This window comes from Bidens hawaiensis, unplaced genomic scaffold, assembly GCF_021521415.1.
Source record: "Bidens hawaiensis isolate Kalapana, Puna unplaced genomic scaffold, B.hawaiensis_p1.1 tig00029953_1, whole genome shotgun sequence".
Classification (NCBI taxonomy): domain Eukaryota; kingdom Viridiplantae; phylum Streptophyta; class Magnoliopsida; order Asterales; family Asteraceae; genus Bidens; species Bidens hawaiensis.
The window spans coordinates 204,095-224,731 of record NW_027494986.1 but is presented as its reverse complement, the minus strand read 5'-3'; the positions used below and the strand labels follow the sequence as shown (position 1 = coordinate 224,731).

General features: G+C 35.3%; 1 protein-coding gene across 1 annotated transcript; it reads right to left on the bottom strand.

Annotated features, from left to right (window-relative positions):
• Positions 1-219: 219 nt before the first annotated feature.
• On the bottom strand, positions 220-1,048 carry LOC143579793 (uncharacterized). The gene has a single exon (XM_077062993.1). The coding sequence runs from the start codon at positions 964-966 to the stop codon at positions 220-222; it is 747 nt and encodes a 248-aa protein (XP_076919108.1). The 5' UTR covers positions 967-1,048.
• Between the last annotated feature and the right edge of the window lie 19,589 nt (positions 1,049-20,637).

Below are 20,637 nucleotides of genomic sequence, written 5' to 3'. Positions count from 1 at the left end.
ATTTTCTATCAGTAGAAACATATACATTTTTCTTGTAAATACCAACACAAAATTATACTTTTAGGGGTATTTTTATCAATAAAAATTATCTACATTTTTCTTCTATGTACAAACATTAAATTATACTAATATGGATATTTTAATCCGTAAAATATTCACATTTTTCTTGCAAGTAAAAGCATGAGCTTATGTAACTAATAATTTAACGAATATATAAACTTACCTACATGCATAAACTTTAACAAACAAACATTTATATAGATAATATTCGTGTTGATTATTTATATCACAAGCGTGGTAAATTAAGAGTAGGGGACGTAGGGCTACCTGTTCACGCCCCATATCGAGCTTCCTCTCCTCCAAATTGCTGGTGTCAGTGATCCCAAAATCTGTAAGCAATCGAAAGCTCTCTGTTGCAGTATAAGGCATCACCAAAAGATCGTCAGTTACAATAAAATTTGCAATACCAGAAACAAACACACCATCACCATCGCAAACATTGGATTCTTTAAACAAAGGAAGACCAGTTATATACTCGCCACAGCTTCTGCACTTAGCTTTATTAGAAAAACTGAAACTATTACTGGAGTTATTAGACAAGCATTTTCTACATATAAACCATCTCACGGGCTCTGTGTCGTCTATTTCCAGCTTAAGCTCTCCGCAGTGATCATATGAAAGACTTCTGGGGTTAAGAAGCATAAACTTGCCTTCTTCGGTAGCGAAGTAACATTCTGGAAAATCCTTCAGACTTTGGTACAGATTGTTCAAGTTCCCGAGGGTATTGAGGTTTATATCCGGATGTTTCTCCAAGACTCTGACGATTGTTCCCAAGGGCAATGTCATGAAGCTGAATAGAATGTCAACAAAAGTGTGATCGGCTTCAGCATACACCACTCTCTTTTTCAACTTGTCTACAAACACTTTTATTGAGATTTTAGCTTCGTTTGTTGTCGTCTCCGCCATAATACTAGCTAGATAGAACCCTAATGAAGATTTGATTGAGCAACAGATTCCTTCTGATGATGATACTGAATGAATGTTCTACAAAATATGAAATTATTTTTGTCATTAGTTAGTATTCTGAACATTAATTTCAACAGCTAAAATAAAGTGGCAAATAAACGGAAAATAAAATAAATGATCAATCACCTTCAAGCTCATCAGTAGACAAGAAACCTAAATTATAATGCATACTGACAAAAGTCTACTAGGGGTGTGTTTTTTAGCCGTAGCTGAATACCGAACCTGACCCGAATCCAACCGAACCCGAATTAGAGAATGCCATAAAACCGAACCCGAATAACCCGAACCCGACAAACCCGAACCTTAAATGGGTCGGTTATCAGGTCACCTTTTCTTGACCAAAAACCCAAACAACCAGAAGAACACTCCTAAAGTCTACCAACTATTAACAGGATAAACAATGCATTAGGTAATAAGTTCGTAATCAACAAAAGAAGGTTTAAAAACTTACATAAACTAAAAGAATAGTAAAGCAAACTTACTAAAAGAATATAGCCCTAACCAGCTATATAATATCTACGAACATATATACATAAATCAAAGACAGGAACACTCTTAAGGGAGTGGTTTGGGATTCTACAAAGTATAAACCGTACAGGATTTTCGCTTGTTCGATTTTGTTCTTCACTTGGATTTTCTTAATTTTTGTTCTTCGATGCTGACAGACTTAAGAGAATAGTGGGGTAAATTTAAAAACTTAAACAAAAGATTAACAAGGATGCTAGTTACAAAATAGGTCCTTGTAAGTTACCCATACTACATGTTTGGTTACTAGGTATTCAAACTTATATAGTTTCTCCACTACTCATTTAACAAAGTTATAGAAATCCCGACTAAAACATTTGTCAATTTTCAAATCTGAAACCGGTCTGTTTTAAATTTTTGGATTTCAAAAAAGATCAATTTCTTTTATTTATGTAACTATAGGATGTTTTTTGCAATTTGACAAAGTTAATTTCTATTTATATAACCGTAGTATTATTATTTATAAAAAATAAAAAAAAGAAAAATACAATGTGGACAGATCACTGATTATTTTCTTTCTTTTATTATTATTATTATTATTATTATTAACTTATTCTCCAACATTTACCATAAATTATTCAAACGTCTAAACTATCTCTTCAAACTAGGGTTTTTAATTTAATTAACAAGTTAAAAAAATCAATACAAATACTCATGTCTCTAGCCTACATTCTAGTGTTCACAACTTTCAAATCAATTTCAGTTCCAAGAATTCATCCTCCTTTTAGGGTTCTTCATGCGTTGACCAAGAAAAGTCAAATTCGACCTTCAATCTTCATTTTCCTCTTCAAATTCGTGGTAATTTGTAATTCTTCAATCTTCATTTTCCTCTTCTAATTCGTGGTAATTTGTAATTGTTTTATGTTCTTTATCATAATTGTATCAAAACTTCTTTATCCAATCCATGGATTTGAGGTTTTTCAAGGTTCAGTTGAATCAAAACCCTAATTCTAGTGCTTGTGTCTATAAATTGGCCTTTTCGTTTATTATTCATTAAACATTAATTTTTACAGAAAATAATCACCAAGCATGTCGTTTTTACATATAAGGTTTGATGGAAGCTAATCCGACCTAGTTCTGGGTTCGAGCCCGATAAAACCACATGTAGGTCCGAAATCGATCTAACAACAAGTTCTTGAAGCAATCTAACTTACTAGCTAGCCGAAATCACTAGTAAGCAGAGATCTTGGTGGTGTTGTTTATTGGCCGTGAGATAGGAGAGAAAGAGAGCTAGGCTAGAGTTGGGAAATAACGTAGAAAATGTTTTGCAAAAAGTCATGTGCATGAATTTGTCTTCTACTATTTATTCTACTATTTATAGTAGAAGACATTCCATGCTTCTATCCATTATAAACGGCCCAAAAGGCTCAAACATACATGGACTTTGGCCAAAACATACATAAACAAGACCGATAAGCTACTAAAATACATCGTTAATCAAACAGACAAATACAAAAGACTAATTAACAGAACGGGGACCTACAATCTCCCTCTAGTCTTTAGTATTTGTGTCGGTAGCTTCCTTCTTTAGTCGGTCTCGTATACAAAGGGGGAAGAATAATCCAAAAGTTGGTTGTCAACAAGATATCGCACAAACTTGTAGAACCTTTCAACTATTTGGTTAGTGTTGTCCCTTCTAACATCTTCCACATTGGACAAAGGAGAGTTGTAGAGCTTCAACAGGTCTTCCTTGTTGAGACCTGCCAGCTCATGCTCATCGAAAAAATAAAGCGTGTGCATGGTCTCACAGTGGATGACCACTTCCCCTGTGCCGTTGTCAAACTCCCATGCAACAAAATCATACAGCATGTTGGGAGTGAATGGTTCACCATAGTAGATCGGCTCACCACGGTCCTTCGGCATCTTGTATCACCACGACTTTCTTTTCTTGATGGTGATGGGGTGTACTTCAGTAGGATGAAGGAACGATTTACCCTTGTTGAGAGTGAAGTTTGGGTAGTCGTCCTTCCACTCTCTATTAAGGAAGAGTTTGAACCATCCTTTAAGGTTCCCATCATAAGATCCTCTTCCCACAGCTCTTCTAAAATAATTCATGTCAAATATTGACAATGAATACATGTCATTGTAACTCAAATAAGTCAGATCCCCTTCGCATTGCCTGTCTTCTGCTGTCGTTGTGCCATTTGCAGTATAGGATGGGAGAGTCATCGTGATAGTGGTAGTTTCGACGTCTGAGACTTGTCGATTTACCAATAACATACCACCTTTTCTTCCTCTTCGGCACTTGCGAAGTTGTGGCACCAGTTGCATCAAGAGCCACCACAGTCATGGGCTCCTGAACCGTTTCTTCAACTGCACAAACCGGTGTGTCTGGGTTCAGGGGGTAGTTGATGTCGTCATCATCATCATCTTCTTTTCTTGGAGACTCGGTATGTGCACAATTAGCAAGGTTAAAATGGAAAGGAATCCCTTTTCTACAGCAGCATCCGTGTCTTTTATTTTCTTTGCAGCCTTGGTGATCGGTTGCTGGTCTTTCAGTACGTCATCATGTGCAGCTGAATGTTGTCCAACTCCACTGCCAGCGCTAGCACCACCATTGCCACCATCACCTCCATTATTATCATCTGAGCTTTCATCATCGCTCGGATCTTCATGGAAACTATCATGAGGATCATCATCTTCCTCATCAGTTTCATCCTCCTCGTCCTCATTGATTTCTTCCTCGTCTTCCCCTCCTCGGCTCCAACTTCCGGAGCTACAACAAATTCACCACCAACGGTGCTAGCGGGTATTGTTGAGGCAACAATGGTCTCCATAGCGCTTGTCATCACCACATCCATACCACATGTAACAGTCACATTAACACCACCAGGACCAGCCTCAAACTACCGTCCTACTCCGCTTTTCCTATTCCTCACTCCTCCCTTTGGATTCACCCAACTCCCAAAAATGGCATCAAGTCAACCCTCGAGATCCTCCATGTCTAGATCAGTCATCTGCATGATCTTAGAGGTGACGAGGGATTTGTTGGTCATTTCTTCGTTTACCTTCAATTGAATCTCGTTTAATCTATCTTGCTTAGCCAACCTTTCCTTCAGCCTGTCAACTTCGAATTGGAGATCCACATTCTCAGCAAAGAGACTACTGACATTCGTTGAGGATCCTTGATTACCCTCAAGTAAGCCAATCCTCGCTTCCAACATTTCAGTCTCGTGCAAAGTCCGATGAGTCCACTTCTCTAAGTCATCTTGAACTTTGGCTTGAACCCGAGAGGACAATGGCAGGTCACTCTCAAGATAAGAGACTCTAGATTCAACCCTTAACCCTTCATCATGTTGCCAGGTGAGTGATAGTGATTAATCAGTCAATAGTTGTTGCTGATGGTAAATTCGCTTATGGAGAATTTCTATCTGTAGTCGTTGACTCTCTATGAGTTATTTGTCTTTCTCATGCTCATGCTTCAGATTGGCAACCCTTTCTACAAGCTCAGCCTCCTTCTTCCTTTCTTCCCTCACAAATTCGATCATCAACAATTCCTGTTTAGCATGTTTCTCATTTGATTCCTCCGGTACCTAAATCCTTTCAAGAATGGGATCAGTGTACACTATAGCCTTAGTATAACTTCCACTTGACAAACAGGGTTGGGTGTAACATCCCAAAAATTTCAGTACAAATTCAACAACTTTATAGAGATGAAGGACCAAAAATATTTTCCAAAATAAGTAATGGAAAATATAAATATGAAGAAGGAATTGTATCTCATTTAAGAAAATAAAAAACTCCATCCCACATGGAATAAGGAAGAAAGTGGAAGCATTCCACATGGGTATAAATAGGAAAGAAAATTTCCTCCCACATTGGAAAACTATAAAACTTAGAAGCTCTTTATAAAGAAGAAAGTTTCCATAGTAATACTCTTATATGCCAAGAGGCACCCAGTGGTCCTAGCGGAGAGTGTGAAACACCCGACGCGCATGCACACAGGCACGGGCGAGGGGCGATGGGCGCAATGTGGCGCTTTGATGGCGCACTTTGCACTTCGCATCATTGCAAGCTGCCTTAGTATTTTTGGAAAATGGAAGCATGACTAATTAGTCATGCTTCCATTTAGGAACCCATCGTGCTACGCGATGAGCCCAGAATAAGGCCATCGCAATACGCGATGGACCATTATGACTCAGCAATACGTGTTGCAACGGGGTGACACGTAGCAGACGTTAGGGCTGAGTTAGCATACCATGCATCAGAAAACATTGCGATATGTGACTGCATAGGGGAAGGGTCCATAACGATACGCGATGGAACCCAATTTCGCATATAAAGGGGGGGTGTCACTGCATGTCACCTCTCACATATCAAACACACTTTCACTCACACACATAGCTTCGTTATACGTGCCGTTCTCGTAGTGCGTGCTAAGACTGAAGGTTCCGATAGTTTAAGCCCCAATACACGATAAAGAGTAAAAATGTTGCTCGTACAAGCTTAGGCGTATAAACTCCGAATACCCATGTAAGGTAGGGGCTCCGCTTAAGTTATTATTATTATTATTATTATTATTATTATTATTATTATTATTATTATTATATGGCTTAGACCCTAGTCAATGGTATAGCCTAGACCTTGATCATATTTATAAATACAATTCTTATAGATACAATAATGTTTCGTAAAATTAAGAAACATAGAATTTTATGTACATGAGGATATAGTTAAAATTGTTTCTTCATGATTAAGAAACATAAGCTTTTATATACAAAGGATATAGTTGAAATGTTTCTTTATAATTAAGAAACATAAAAGCTTTATATGCAAGGAGTGTAGTTAAAAATTAATGTTCCTTCATAACTAAGAAACATAAGATTTTTACATACATGGGTTATAGTCAATTAATGTTTCTTCTTGTAGAAGAAACTTATCATAGATGTTTCTTCATGAAGAGGAAACTCAGCACATGATTAGTAAATAAACATAAAGACTACAAGTTTAAATATTTCATTCAAACAAATGATCAATCAAGGATTAAAGCTATCAAAACCAAACAAATGATCAATCAAGGATTAAAGCTATCAAAACCAGACTAAAGGTTTGCAACTGGATCAAGAGACTATCCTGATATTTATATAAACCTAATTTTATTATAAGTCAATCATTATTCATTCACAAAGGTTTTCAAACGAGATCACCACATCATACAGAAAAGACAATCACGGGTGAATACGTTAAACCTTTTACAGTCAGTCATTAAGATAAATAGGTTATTTATCTCAACAAGACAGTCAAAATTTTTATAAGAGATTATCTGATCTCTGTCATATAAAGATTTAAGGGATTACGTGATCCCTAAATTATAAGGTAGAAAATAAAAGAAACTCAAACCGAGTACACATATGTCTGGATCCAAACATATCTTTCTAGCCTATCAATCAAGGATACCCGGCCGCATGCTAGCAGTCATAACCCAAGTTCTCCAATGGTTATCAGTTTCCGGAGAACCATAATTGTGTGTGTATGGAAAGTTGCACAAGTCCCATAAATAAGAGACGTTTCTGCTGAGTGTGTTCAAGAAAATTATCTTGTCAGTCAAAGATTTATTAAATATTTTAGAGTCAACAATTCCCCGGCATATCATTTGTATTTTTCCCCATATTTAAGGGAAACAGATAGCAAGGAATTATAGTCTTTCATGGAGTTAGATGCTCGCTTATGGAGATGACTAAGTTTTAATTATTAAAATATTACGAGCAAGATCAAAACATGGTTTGTAAACCAAACACTTGGATATTTATTATCCGAGAAATTTTCAAAATAAAATAATATTATATTATAACCAAAGACTTCCACTAAGTAACTACAACTCTGATATATTTACAAAACAGGTACCAACTATGGGTCACACGCCAAGGCCTAAGCTTTGATCATATATATATATATATATATCAATGTAATGATAGAACTAGTGGTCTCAGCAAAGTTGGTAGTTGATTAAAAGTACCAAGGCTGTAGCCAACAAGTAATTAAATTGTTACGGATAAGATAAACAGTACGGATATTATAAGAACTTATCATTACCTCTAATCGACTATGCACAGATGTACGATCGTCATTCTTATCTAGGATCAATTACGAATTCGTTAGGTAAAGGTAAGGGATACATGGGAGCAGTTATACCCCAATTCCTATATATCGTGGTGAAGATTCCTACCAAACAACAATGAAGGAAGATTCAGACTCATCCGACACCAAGACCCCACCAGTCCCAAAGAGTACAAACCAGAATATGCATGGATTAGGATCAAGTGTATCCAAGAAGCCAATGATATCGAAAAGGAAAGAAATGATATATCCAGAAGAATATCCTCAAAGAATATCCTCAGGTACAGGAATATTTTAATTCCATAGAAGGAATGTACGGCGTTGAAGATTATTCAACTCATTATGAAATCGATGTTACCCAACTAGCTGAAGCAATGCTCAAGAACGAAATGAATACGAAAGAGAAGGAAAAAGAAAAGGAAAATGGCGAAAACACTAAGAAGGGCAACAAGAACAAGAAATTTATCATCCACCGGAAAAGTAGACAATAAACAAGTTGTAAATAGTATAGGTATACTCTCTCAACAACAACATAAATAAAAGATATATTTTACTTTCTTCTAAATATTAAACTTATCTTTAAAATTTATATCAATAAAAGATAGCACAAACTTCCAACAAATCTAAAAGTAAGAGAAAATCTATCAATAGGATTAGGAAAAGTCTAGGTGGACAAAATTCTAAAAAGATGATTTTCAAAGTATTCATAAGTCAAAGAAATTGAAACAGACTGAGAAAGAAAATAAGAGAAATTCGCATGATCTGCTTGTACACAAGGTATGTGCTAGCTATTTCAAGAACAAGACATATAAGGGAAATTATGGAAGTCTCTCAAGAACTTCGTCCATCATAAGAATAATTAGAAATTGATATAATAATGATAAGATGCATGGATTAATCATTTTATACAATTATCCCAACATCATTCTTCAATAAAAAAGAAAGCATCGAGATCGTGACTTATATGAGATAGATAACCTTAAGAAAGAGTTAGTAGAGGTTAGAGAAAAGGAAAGGAAAAGTCAGAAAGAAATCCTCTCGATTTACGACAGACTCGTTAAACGTTGTATAGACAAATAGATTTCTCGTACTTGTATCATTTGTTTCAGTATCACGCAGTTGTTGCGAACATTTATTTATCGATATATAAATAAAAAGTTTTTCTCATACTAAATCAATTCCGTTTTCAGAATGTCGAACCCAAAAAATCAAGAAAATAATGATGAAGCTTCAATTCAAAGAAGCAACATGAACATATCAGAACCTGTCCAGGAGATTCTTGAGCAATATCTGGTCAAAATGCAAGAAATGATTCATAACGCAATGACTCCTCTCATCGATGCAATGAAAGGAGAATTACATAAGAGTACATCTCAGCATTCAAATAAGATCATTAGAACTCATCCATATGAAATCCTTCTAGTCATGATGAAAGCATTCATAGCTCCAACGCTGATAAAAAATTCAATCATAATTTCAAGAATAAATTAGTAATACAAGGTTATAGTTTCAAGAGCTTGAGGAGATCGAGTCCATTGTCATCATTAGCCAATGTAGTGAGATTCAAAAGATTCAGTACGCATATCAACTATTTAAGGGCGAAGCTTTAGAATGGTGGAACACCCTAATCATGAAAAATGGTAGAGAAAACTTGTATCAAATGAAATGGGAAGCATTCAAAGAACTTGTATTACAAAAGTTCTGTCCCATGCATGAAACCGATCTTATTCAAACCAAGTTTTTAAACCACAAGGTGGAAGGCGCTAATCTCAATGAATACAATACTAAGTTTCATGAGTATTGTAGATTGGTACCACACTTGGTGACACCCGAATCTAACAAAGTAGCCCGTTACATTTGGGGTTGTCTCGGGAGATTAGAGACATGGTGAGGTCTCATTTTCATAAAAAGTCAGTGACTAGGTTTAGATTCTTCAAATCCAAACTCATGCAAAGCAGGTGGAAACTGTTGATAGCAATGCTTTAGCTCATAAAGGGATCTCTTTAGGTTTCAAGCCTTTGTTTCCTTTTCTTTGTCAAACTTATGGTATTTTCATACAAATTTCTTCATCTAAGTCTCCGTGCGAAAAGGCATTATTGACATCCAACTGATGATTTATCAAGTTCTTCTTCATAGCAACTGCTAAGAGTGTACGAACGATAACAAGTTTTGCCATTGGGGCAAAGGTGTAATGGAAATCAATTCCTTCCATTTGAGTAAAGCCTTTTGTCACCAACCATGCTTTGTATCTTTATATCTCCCCGTTTGGCTTGTATTTTAATTTGTACACACATTTTGAATCTATGGCTCGTTTTCCCTCCCGGTAGGTCCTTGAGGATCCATGTGCCATTTGTCTCAAGTGCATATATTTCTTTCTTCATTGCCTCTATCCAATTTTCATTTTGTACAGCTTGCTTAAAAGTCCTTGGCTCATCATTAAAACTAATCGCCGTTATAAAAGCTTTATATGAATCATAAAATTATCATAAGAAATAAAATTGCCGATAAGATGTACAGTCGAGGATTGTTGACTGGACTTAGGTGAAGCTTAATCAATGGATGGTGGAAGATTCACAACATAATCATTGAGTCGAGTAGGACGAGTTCTAGTTCATTTTTCCCTAGTGGGATCTCCTGTTCTGTTTCTGTTTGGGTTACGGGTTCGGTTACATTGGCTTGCCCAATGTTTTCAGTTTGGGTCGTGGGTTCTACCACTTGGGTTGGCCTTCGTTTTACGGTAAATTGCCATTATTTGTATCATTTTGCATGACAACATCACCTTCATGCATATTCTTGTCTACACCACTATTTAGGCTATTTGATTATGATTGGTTCTGTTCATGCATATTGCATGTGTTTTCGTGTTGATTTTGATCGTCATAATACCATGTCGGAAACTCAAAAATTTCTAGTTCTTCATCTACCTCTTGATTGATGTATGAGTCATGAAGAAATGTGGTTTCAACAAACCTCAGGTCTCTCTCTAGATACTATTATCTTGCCATTCTTTACATCATAAATCTTATAAACCTTGGTACCCCACAGATAACCCATAAATATTCCCGGTCTCCCTCTTTCCTCAAACTTGTCACCTTTCACTTCGGCGCTTCGATAATACGCAAGGCACCCAATGTAACATTCGTTACTTTTCAAACCCGAAAACCCCGACCAATTTTAAATCATATATATATATTATAATATTACTATTTAGTTTTCGTTGCATGTATTTTATTTGACATCCGCCAATGTTTATTATTTGTAATCGTATTTGTTTTCATTAAACCGACCCGGTTTATCATCTCAACGTTTTCTTGATCATCCTTTATTATTTATATAGCATTCCCGAAAATTTAAAGTTTGTTATTCATTCGTTTCTATTCAATTTGTTCAAAGAACGAAACGCCAATATTCAAAGTTTACTAAATTTAATCAATTCGCAAACTTTCGGGTATAGTATGAAGATAATCCAAATTTTATATATATATATATATACTTTTAACCAATTCATAACATTTAAAAGTTCAAGGTTTTTGTGAATATAACTTAATAATTGTTTTAATATAACTTCAAACTTCAGGGTCCAACTTCTTAAAATATATTTAAATAAATTAGTTTAATAAAAATCCCCCTTCCAGCCTCCCTCCACTCCGCGTTTTTCTAGCTGCCGGAAAACGTTGCCGGCGTAACCCGTTACTCCCATAAATCTAGTTCTTTGACCCGTAAAATTGGCATAACGAATATAGATGGCAATAACAATCGTTAATCAACATAATAATTGTGTTATAACTGCTTATTAACGTTAAATAATCCCGTGATGACCGCCAGAAAATCGGCCAGCCAATTAATATTCAATTAACGAGTATTCACTCCAATTATAAGTATAAATAGGACCCTATCGTTCATCTAAACTTGCTTATACCTTCGTTAAGCACTGAAAAACTCTCTAAGCTTCTTAATTATTTTGTCAAATTATTATTTCCGGTGAGCCTTCGTTTAACATCAAACAGTACCGTAACCAGGTAACCTGTATATGATTTTTTTTAGTTTTTGGCCGGCAATCGAAATCCCTAACTTAATATAATCAAACTTGGGACGGATTAAGGGAATTGAACTTAGGGTTTCATGGGAATAAGATGAACTTGGCTATTAATATACATACGTTTTTGTTTCTGGCTTTAAACTAACAAAACCAATTGGCATGATTGTTAAACTTCTTGATTGATAATCAGCAGACCTGAGTTCAAACCCGGGTCATTGCATAAACTATTATATATTTTTTAAAAACCCTTTTTCTTAATTAATATCAATCAATAAATAAATTGAAAATCATAACAAATCAAATAAAATTATTGTTAAACTAAACAAAATTTTTATAAATTAAATATAAATCATATTTTATCATTTCCAATATAAAAACCAACTTTCATAATCGTTAACCTGTTAAAATAAATTTGTTCTTTAACTTTGAGTCATTAAACTTTAATAAGATTTATAATTCATTAGTCATTATTCATTAAACTTTAACCTGTTAGAATTATAATTAGCTGGTTTTGATTAGATAACGTAAATATTCTTCAAGAACATGATCATCATTCAAATCCGTACATTGTAAAAATTATAATATTAAAATCATGACCCCGTTTAAACATCGTTAAAGCTTAAAAGCGATATAAACATCCAAAACGCTTTAAAATAATAAATTATAACGTGCCATCTTTAAAGCCAATAAGTAACTTTATTAATCCCGTTAGTTAGTCTTTAAATGTTCGTATTTATTTTTATAGTTTGAGAAGTTCATTCGTTTTGGTTCCTTTGACGCATTTCGGTTTTATCTTTATTCCGCTTCGATTTCAAAGGTGAGTTTTCATAATCCCCATTTTAAACCTTTATTTTGGGGTGTAGCATGTTACTAGTTTTAATCGATTGTTATGTTATCAAGTTTCAAACCGATTCAATCATGTGTCTAAACATGTTAATATTATCTATCCGATTCATTTATGATTATCATACATGAAATTATGTGCAATGTGTTTATCGTTTATAGTTGGTACTCTAAACATCAAACATCAAAGTGGGAGGGTCAGACGGGACGTACCCGCGCCGCCTATGCTATGTTCCGGTTGGACTAAATGGTGGTTATCATTACCCTAGGTTGGGGCGTATTTTAAACACTTGAATCATCTACGTATGGTTGATATTATTGCATGAGACATGAATCGAGAAATTTCATATTATATATATACTTTAAACTTATGAATTCTCACAATCTTAAATGTTGACAAAACTATATTATTTTCAACGTGCTACAAGTTAAATCGATGGCGTGCTAAGGATGAATATTATTAGTATACCTTAGGTTATTTAAATAAAGAACTTATTTGTGATTTGATAAATTGTTTATTGTTCCTTTTACTCTTATTAACAATTTGTGTACTTGCTATGCTATGAAATGAAATAAATATAATTATTGTCGTTTTAATAGAGTTACGAGTTTATGAGTGAACTGCACGTTACACCCGGACGTATTCCGTCTAAAGCCAGGGTGTTACAGATTGATATCAGAGACGTAATTATAAGATACGTTGTTAGACGTATCGGCCTAGTACATTACACCCAGGCGTTTTCGCTTAAAGACGGGGTGTTACACCCAAAAACCTTTAAACTTTCATAATCAAGTTTTTGTCCATAAATGATTTCATTAGGGGTCTTGTTTTGAATGACTTATGAAGGAAGCCGATTTATAATGTAAGCCGCTGTCATGTTGCATGATCCCTAAAAACCTTGGGCAACTTAGCTTCAAATTTCAAAGCCCTTTCCTTTTTGAGGAGATGGCGGTGTTTCCACTCCACAACTCGGTTTTGTCACGGGGTGTGTGGGCAGGTCATTTCTAGAAGAATATCATGCTCTGTGTAAAAGTTGAGCATTCTATTCAAGGCACCGTTGTCACTTCTAATTCTTTTGACAGTTTTATAAAACTGTTTGTTAATCATTTTGTAAAAACCAATCAAACAATCACTAGCTTATGACTTGTTTTAAAAGGAACACCCACACAAACCGACTAAAATCATCAACTGTGGTTACAAAATAGTTTGCACCTACAAATGAAGGTCTAGTTCTATACCTACCCCAAATATCACAATGTTAAAGCTCAAAACTACATCGGGGTTTTATTGAACTTATTGGAAGAGGTAATCCGGTAAATTTAGCCCTAGTACAAGAATCGCACAACATACAGTTTGGTCCCAAAGAGTCATTCTTTACAAAATCCAAAAGACCAAGTTTTTCATGTGAAGGATGTCCAAAACGCTTATGCTATAAATCACTAACAGTTGTTATTGCTTTCTTTCACTTCCCATCATGCTCATCTGATAAGTCCATGCTTGCATTTACCCACCCCGATCAACCTCAAATTTATGGTATGCATAACAAAAAATTCAGGGAAAAATGTTACAGCACACTGCAAATTATTCACCGAACGACTGACAGATAAGAGATTGCAAGTAAATGTTGGGACGTCACTACTAGAAAAAAGGCGTTCCTTGACATGCGCACAGTGACATGCGTAGATTTATGATGCACAATTGTGCGAGTCATTAAAACGATGTCATAATTTAAAAAGTAGAGAATTTATGACATTTATTTTTGTATGTCATTAAATAAGTGTCATAATTTCAAAACAATAACCAATGCGTGTCATATTTGTTTGTCATCTTGCAATCACAAGTGAAAAAAAATACTAGCCCGCTTAAAATTCCCTCTCCCTAATTCCCTCATCAGACATCAGACCCTTAAAATATTTCCCAACTTCATCCACTCAAATCAACAATTCCCGTACCCACCATAATTCCCGATTTACTATCTCCACCACCACCGTCACAACCATGCCCCCCCACCACCACCACCACCGCACAACCACGCCGTCAACCACCGCCACCGCGTGCACTATGACGAAGGTGTATGTTGTAAAAACGTACAATTGATGGGGTCCATGTTCCTCAACCACATGACATCCAATTGAAGGTGCCACCATCTCTATCTTCAGTCTTTTCTTATTATTCAATTCAATTCAACTTCCATTCATCATCTCCTTCAGGTTCAGTTCACCTGTAGCATTCATAGCCTAGGGTTCCGTTAGCTTTTCAGGTACATTTTTAGATCTGAGCCATGTTCCATTCAAAATCTAGCTCTAACGACAGTTATTTTCTGAAATAGTTTTCCAATTTGGTACAGATCTCGCATTAGTTTTCATACATTTCTCGAATTTATAGTTAATTGATTACTATGTTGTGCAATTTTATTAAGCTGTTATTTGCATTTTACCTAATACTGAATGACAGTTGATTATGCTAGAGAGTGTTTTCCTTTTGACTGTTATAGATTTGTTAAATCTATTATATGTAGATGTAATTATAAACTTGTAGCTGGAATTGTGTAGATTCTTCTTTTCTTTAGTCGGTGGTGTGACCTGTTAACATTACTCAAGGAGATTCTTTTTCATTTGAAGCTTCTGTTTGTAATTTTAATCTAAATTGTTTTGGATTTGTAACATAAGTAGAAATTAGCGTCTTTGATTGATTCTGTTAATCGTAAGTAGTGATGCAGAATGAAATTGAATCTAACAAATTATTGACAAATTATATACTATATTCTTTGATATATTTTATTATTTATTGTAGGGCAATGGTATTGTATGCAGTAAAAACGGGATCCGAAATGCGGGTAAAAGTCAATTGGGTCAACAGCAAGGTCAAAAGTTTAACGGTAATAATAATAAGAATAAGAATAATAATCAAAATAGTTGTAAGGTCCCATTCCCGGTGCCCTACATTGGGTGTTGGATTTACTCATAAACATAGTTATAATAGCAGAGTGAATTAAAACTTTCGTAGAATAATTAAAAACATCGACCAATATATTACAAAACACAAATCTTGTCTTAACATAAGTCAACTTGTCTTAAACATAACATAATTATTCAAAATGTTTATTTCCAACATGCCAGTCTTCCAGTCCCTTCCATGTGCCATACTCAAGCCAACTCCTTTAACCTATTTACCTGCGTGCATACTAAAAGTCAGCGTACGCTGAGTGAGCTCTAGTTAATAACATTACATACATTACTTTCATATCTTTACTTATACATATCCGGAGATACGTATTTCGTACCTTACTTACCAATACATACTTACATACTTCTTTATAATTTCCCATACTTACATTTCTTTCTTATTTCTCATTCGTTTTAAAGAGCATTTCACCCTACATACCTCGGATATTATTAGGGTCCGGTGCCCTCTATACCACATATATTATTAGGGTCCGGTGCCCTTCGTACCTCGGATATTATTAGGGTCCGGTGCCCTTCGTACCTCGAATATTATTAATGTCGGTGCCCTTCATCGTCCCATACAACCATACCTGTCTCATCAATTGCCATACCTTTGTCATCATATATAACATATCTTGTAGTCATGTGTGTGTGTGTGTGTGTATATATATATATAGGGAGAGGATTAAGAGAAAACTCATTTTTAGAGAGAAAACTTAAAAACTCCTAAAGAATTATTTTTTGTTAAAAATAAAAAAATATTTCAAATTTCTGTTTTGCCATTATTCTTATATTTTCTCACCCTTTGCTCGAAAAAATAAAAAAAATTCGTTGTAATGCACATACGTATTACTGTGCGATACCGCTGTATTACACATGTGTATTACCACGTATTTTTAAGTTTAATAATGTTTAATTGCATATATTCAATATTTGTGTATTGTATATGTGTAGTAGTGTTGTATTATATGAAAAAAAAATAATAAAATAAAAGTCGAGGTAGTCAACATGTGCGTTAATGTTGTATTACACATACGTACTAATGTGTATTCGATGTGCATATTAGTCTTATATTGCATATATACAATAGTGTGTATCAAACATGTGCGATAGTATTGTATTCTATGCAATAGAAACACATTTGCATATATGCAATGCACACAATTACATATGTGCACGACACCGACGAGGTTACCGACAAAGTTTTTTTTTTTGAACCAATAACAACATATAAGAATAATTGACAAAAAGAAACTTCAAAAAAATTTAAAAAAAAATGTTAAAAATAGTTTTTTAGGAGTTTTTAATTTTTTTCTTTAAGAAGAGTTTTCACTGGATCCCACCCCTATACACACACACACACACATACTTATTCATTTAAACATTCTAAAATAATAATATTCAATACATAATCATACACGTATCATACACTTACCACTTAAGGTAAGTTTATTAACTATCACATAGTAGTACGCACACAGCCTCGAAAACATAACACAGAATGAGGCTAGAACTAATCTGTAGTCGGTTTCGCTCTGTGTTAATGGTAATACGCTTCCTTAGTTGTGCACGGCTAACTTTGTAACAAGTTACAATTCTCTTTGCATCTGCATATCTGAAACTGTCCTTCCCATACTTCTTCATGAAATTAGAAGCTCTATGGACAGCCGTGGCCATCTGGTACTTGATGTCCATCTTCTTGAGATCCTATTTGTTTATGTCTTTGATATCACCTTTCTCAAAGGATGGAGGCAAAAGTTTCCCTTGCAGTAATTCTTCATGGCTTGATAAGAATGTATGGATCAACTCAACGTTTGAGTCATTTATCAGCGAGATAACTTTGGAGTAGCTTGAGCTTGAATGTGTCTTGGATGGTGAATTGATGCCATGGGCCTTTAGGGCTTGCTACATTGCTTTGTTTACTACATCTTGAATTGAGCCAGAACTTGATAAAGAAGTTGGTCCCCCAGCAGATATGAGTGCAGTGTTTTGAGGGGTCTATGGGGAGGCAAACTTGGGAGTTGTAAAAGGATACATGTTTTGGTGGGACTGACTTATGAATGCAGTGGTCATTGCAGAACCAGTGTTAATTCCTGCTTGGTTCAGAGAGCTCAGATGATTACTCATTCTCATTTGGTCATCCAAATCAAAAGATTTAATCGTAGAAATCAAATCCGTGGTTGAAATAGCATTAAGATTTGTTGTTCTCTTGATTGTTACTATATTTGTACTCCATAAATATGGTAGAGAATTCAACAACATGTGGTTCACTTCAAAGTTCGTGATGGACACCTCAACAGCTCTCATTCTTGCAAACTACTTTTCAAACCTTTTAATCAAGTCACTCACACTTTCACCCTGACGATGATTAAAAATATTAAATTCTTCCTTTAGGGTTGGCCTCTTGCTATCCCTAATTTCTGCATTTCCCTCAATGTTTTCAACCAAACCTTCCCATAATCCTTAAGCAGTGGTGTGCTCTCTAAGAGTTTCAGTTATTTCATTTGATAGGAACACAATGAGAGTAAAGAAGGCTCTCTTATCTTCTTCCATCATTCTAATATCATCTTCATCATAGGTATCAACTGGTTTTGGCTCGGGTCCAGTAATGGCGTTTGTCATGGGAACATGAGGACCAATCTCAAAACATCTCATGAAAGGTGAGTCAGTCAACTGTATAAAATTTCTAAACCTCCATTTAAAATCAGTAAAGTTACTTTCTAGGGACATAAATTTTGGAGGCTTAGTTGTGGTCCCCACTTGGTTCTCAAGAAGCATGTAGCTCTTCAACAATTCTGAGTCGGTAGATATGATTGCAAACAGGTTCTCAACAACAAGAAGCTTCAACACTTGAAATTTTACAAGAACAGAACAAATGAGTCTCACAGAAAACAAAGTTTAAACAAATTGCACAGTATGCGATACGAATGGTTTCAAGAAAAAAAACTGCATAGGATGCGATGTGAATTCTTTATGAAACAATTCGCATGGAATGCGATGCGATTGGTTTGTATGTGATGCGAATTAAATTCTTATGCGATGTGATTATAACTTCATGCGATGAGAATTGTTTTTCTAAGCGATTCGAGTTGATTTTTCTGATGGGATGCGAGTTGTTTTTGGTTCAATGCGATTTGTTTTTGATGCGATCCAAATTCTTTTTCTATGCGATTTCTTTGGCCTTCTAGAAACACAATCTTTCTTGGAAACTATTTTGTACTTTACCTACTTTGTCAGTTTGTCTAAGGTTAGTACAACCACTCCCACTTTGAGAGTGTGCGATAAGAGTCAAAATGAACAACTTTTAAACCCGAAATCCAAAGAAATTAACAAAAACACTTTGAAACTTTATGTTTTCACCAAGAACACACTTTAAACCATTTTCTTGTTCTTAAACCCGTAGTTTACGATTGTTTTTGAGGATTTTATTAAAGTAAACCGTGAGTACATACAAACTCGAACCAACACTTCTTTAAACACTTGAACAAGATCAAAACCCAAGGTTGATATCCAAAACCTCAACTAGTTGAGCCGAGCTCTGATACCACTTGTTGGTCCTGAAACCGGATCCCACAATGAACGGGTTTGTTCTTGATAATTGGGCGAGACGGGTGCGGTAAATCAAACGACCGGACATAATATAAAGATAATATAAAGTATAGGAAAGATCACGTTATCGGTAAAAAAGATTTTAATATTAAACGAACCGACCCCACCCAAGGTGAGCTTCCCTTGGGTGAGTGATTTACACAGTAGAAAACATACACACAAAACTAACAACTAAAGTCCTATTTATAGCCAAGCAATATATTCTAACATTCTAGAAGCTTTCTCCCCGTTGAAGCTAAACGCGTTCCTAAAGCCCTTGTTTCATGTCCGGACTTCTCGCCGATAATAATTATTATCTTGACCGTGAATAAATAATGGGTTTCGTAATTTGATATTGCAAGTCACAAATATTGGCCTTACAATTGTAGGTCCCGAAACTGGATCCGACAACGAACGACTTTGTTCTTGATAAACGTACGAGACGGGTGCGGTAAATCAATTGACTGAACATAATATAAAGATAATATAAAGTATAGGAATGATCACGTTATCGGTAAAAAGATTTTAATATTAAACGAACCAACCCCACCCAAGGTGAGCTCCCCTTGGGTGGGTGATTTACGCACTAGAAAACACACACATAAAACTAACAACTAAAGTCCTATTTATAGCCAAGCAATATGTTTGATGTGTTGTAAAACACTCGTATTTTCCGCACGTTTTACCCACGTATTATATTATATTTTTTATGTTTTAACTCGTTTTAGATAGGTTTTACATACATTTATTAATCTTGTAGGTTTTGGGTAAAAGAAAGGAAGAAACCGGGACTTTTCGAGCATTCTACAAGCCTTTTACGCATACGTTTTCAAGTAAACAACTCAAGGCCCGACCCGTATGCATCATGGAGGCCCAAGACCATATTATATCATATTATATAAAAAAAATAAAAACCCTAGGAGCTGCAGCAGGTTCCGATCGGAAATCAGCAAGGAAAAAAGAAAAGAAAAAAGGTTTTGTATGCTAGGGTTTGGAGCTTGTGGCGGCTAGGGAAGGAAGAAGAAGGCAAGGACAAGTCTCGGGATCATTCACCATCAATTTTACAGCCAAGGAGCAGCCCGGAATCACTCCATATCCTTCCATCTTTTACATTGTTCATCATATTATTTCACTTGTTCAATTGACTACATAGTTTTGCAATTGTGTTAGAGATTGACTTGTTTATGATTGTTATTGATCGTTGGATGATTGTTAAGATGATTGGTATGAGTTTAATGATGCTTTTATTTAATGTTCATGGCTGTCCAAATATGATCATAGGCTAAACTTGTTAGTTCTACCTAGGAATGATGATTCTTGTTAGTGTTTGATGAGCTTGTTGGATTGTTTGATTAATAGACTTGAATTGTTATTGTAAAGTTTGATTTAGACATGAAATAGGTTGTGTTTAGTGGCTGGAAATTTTGGTGATTCATTGCATAAACCCCGTGTGTCGGTTGATTAGTTTTGTATTGATTGATCGGTGCATTGTTTGATTCTAGACTTGGTGTTTAGGGTTTGTTCGCGGTAGGTACAACCGTAGGGTTTTGTTGCGTGATTATTTGGATTAAGTACAGCGGTTAAACACCTTCCTTGAGACCGAGAGGTGATAG

What these genes read in the sequence shown, in the direction of transcription:
- LOC143579793 (XM_077062993.1), bottom strand. Translation starts at nt 966, where the DNA reads ATGGCGGAGACGACAACAAACGAAGCTAAAATCTCAATAAAAGTGTTT.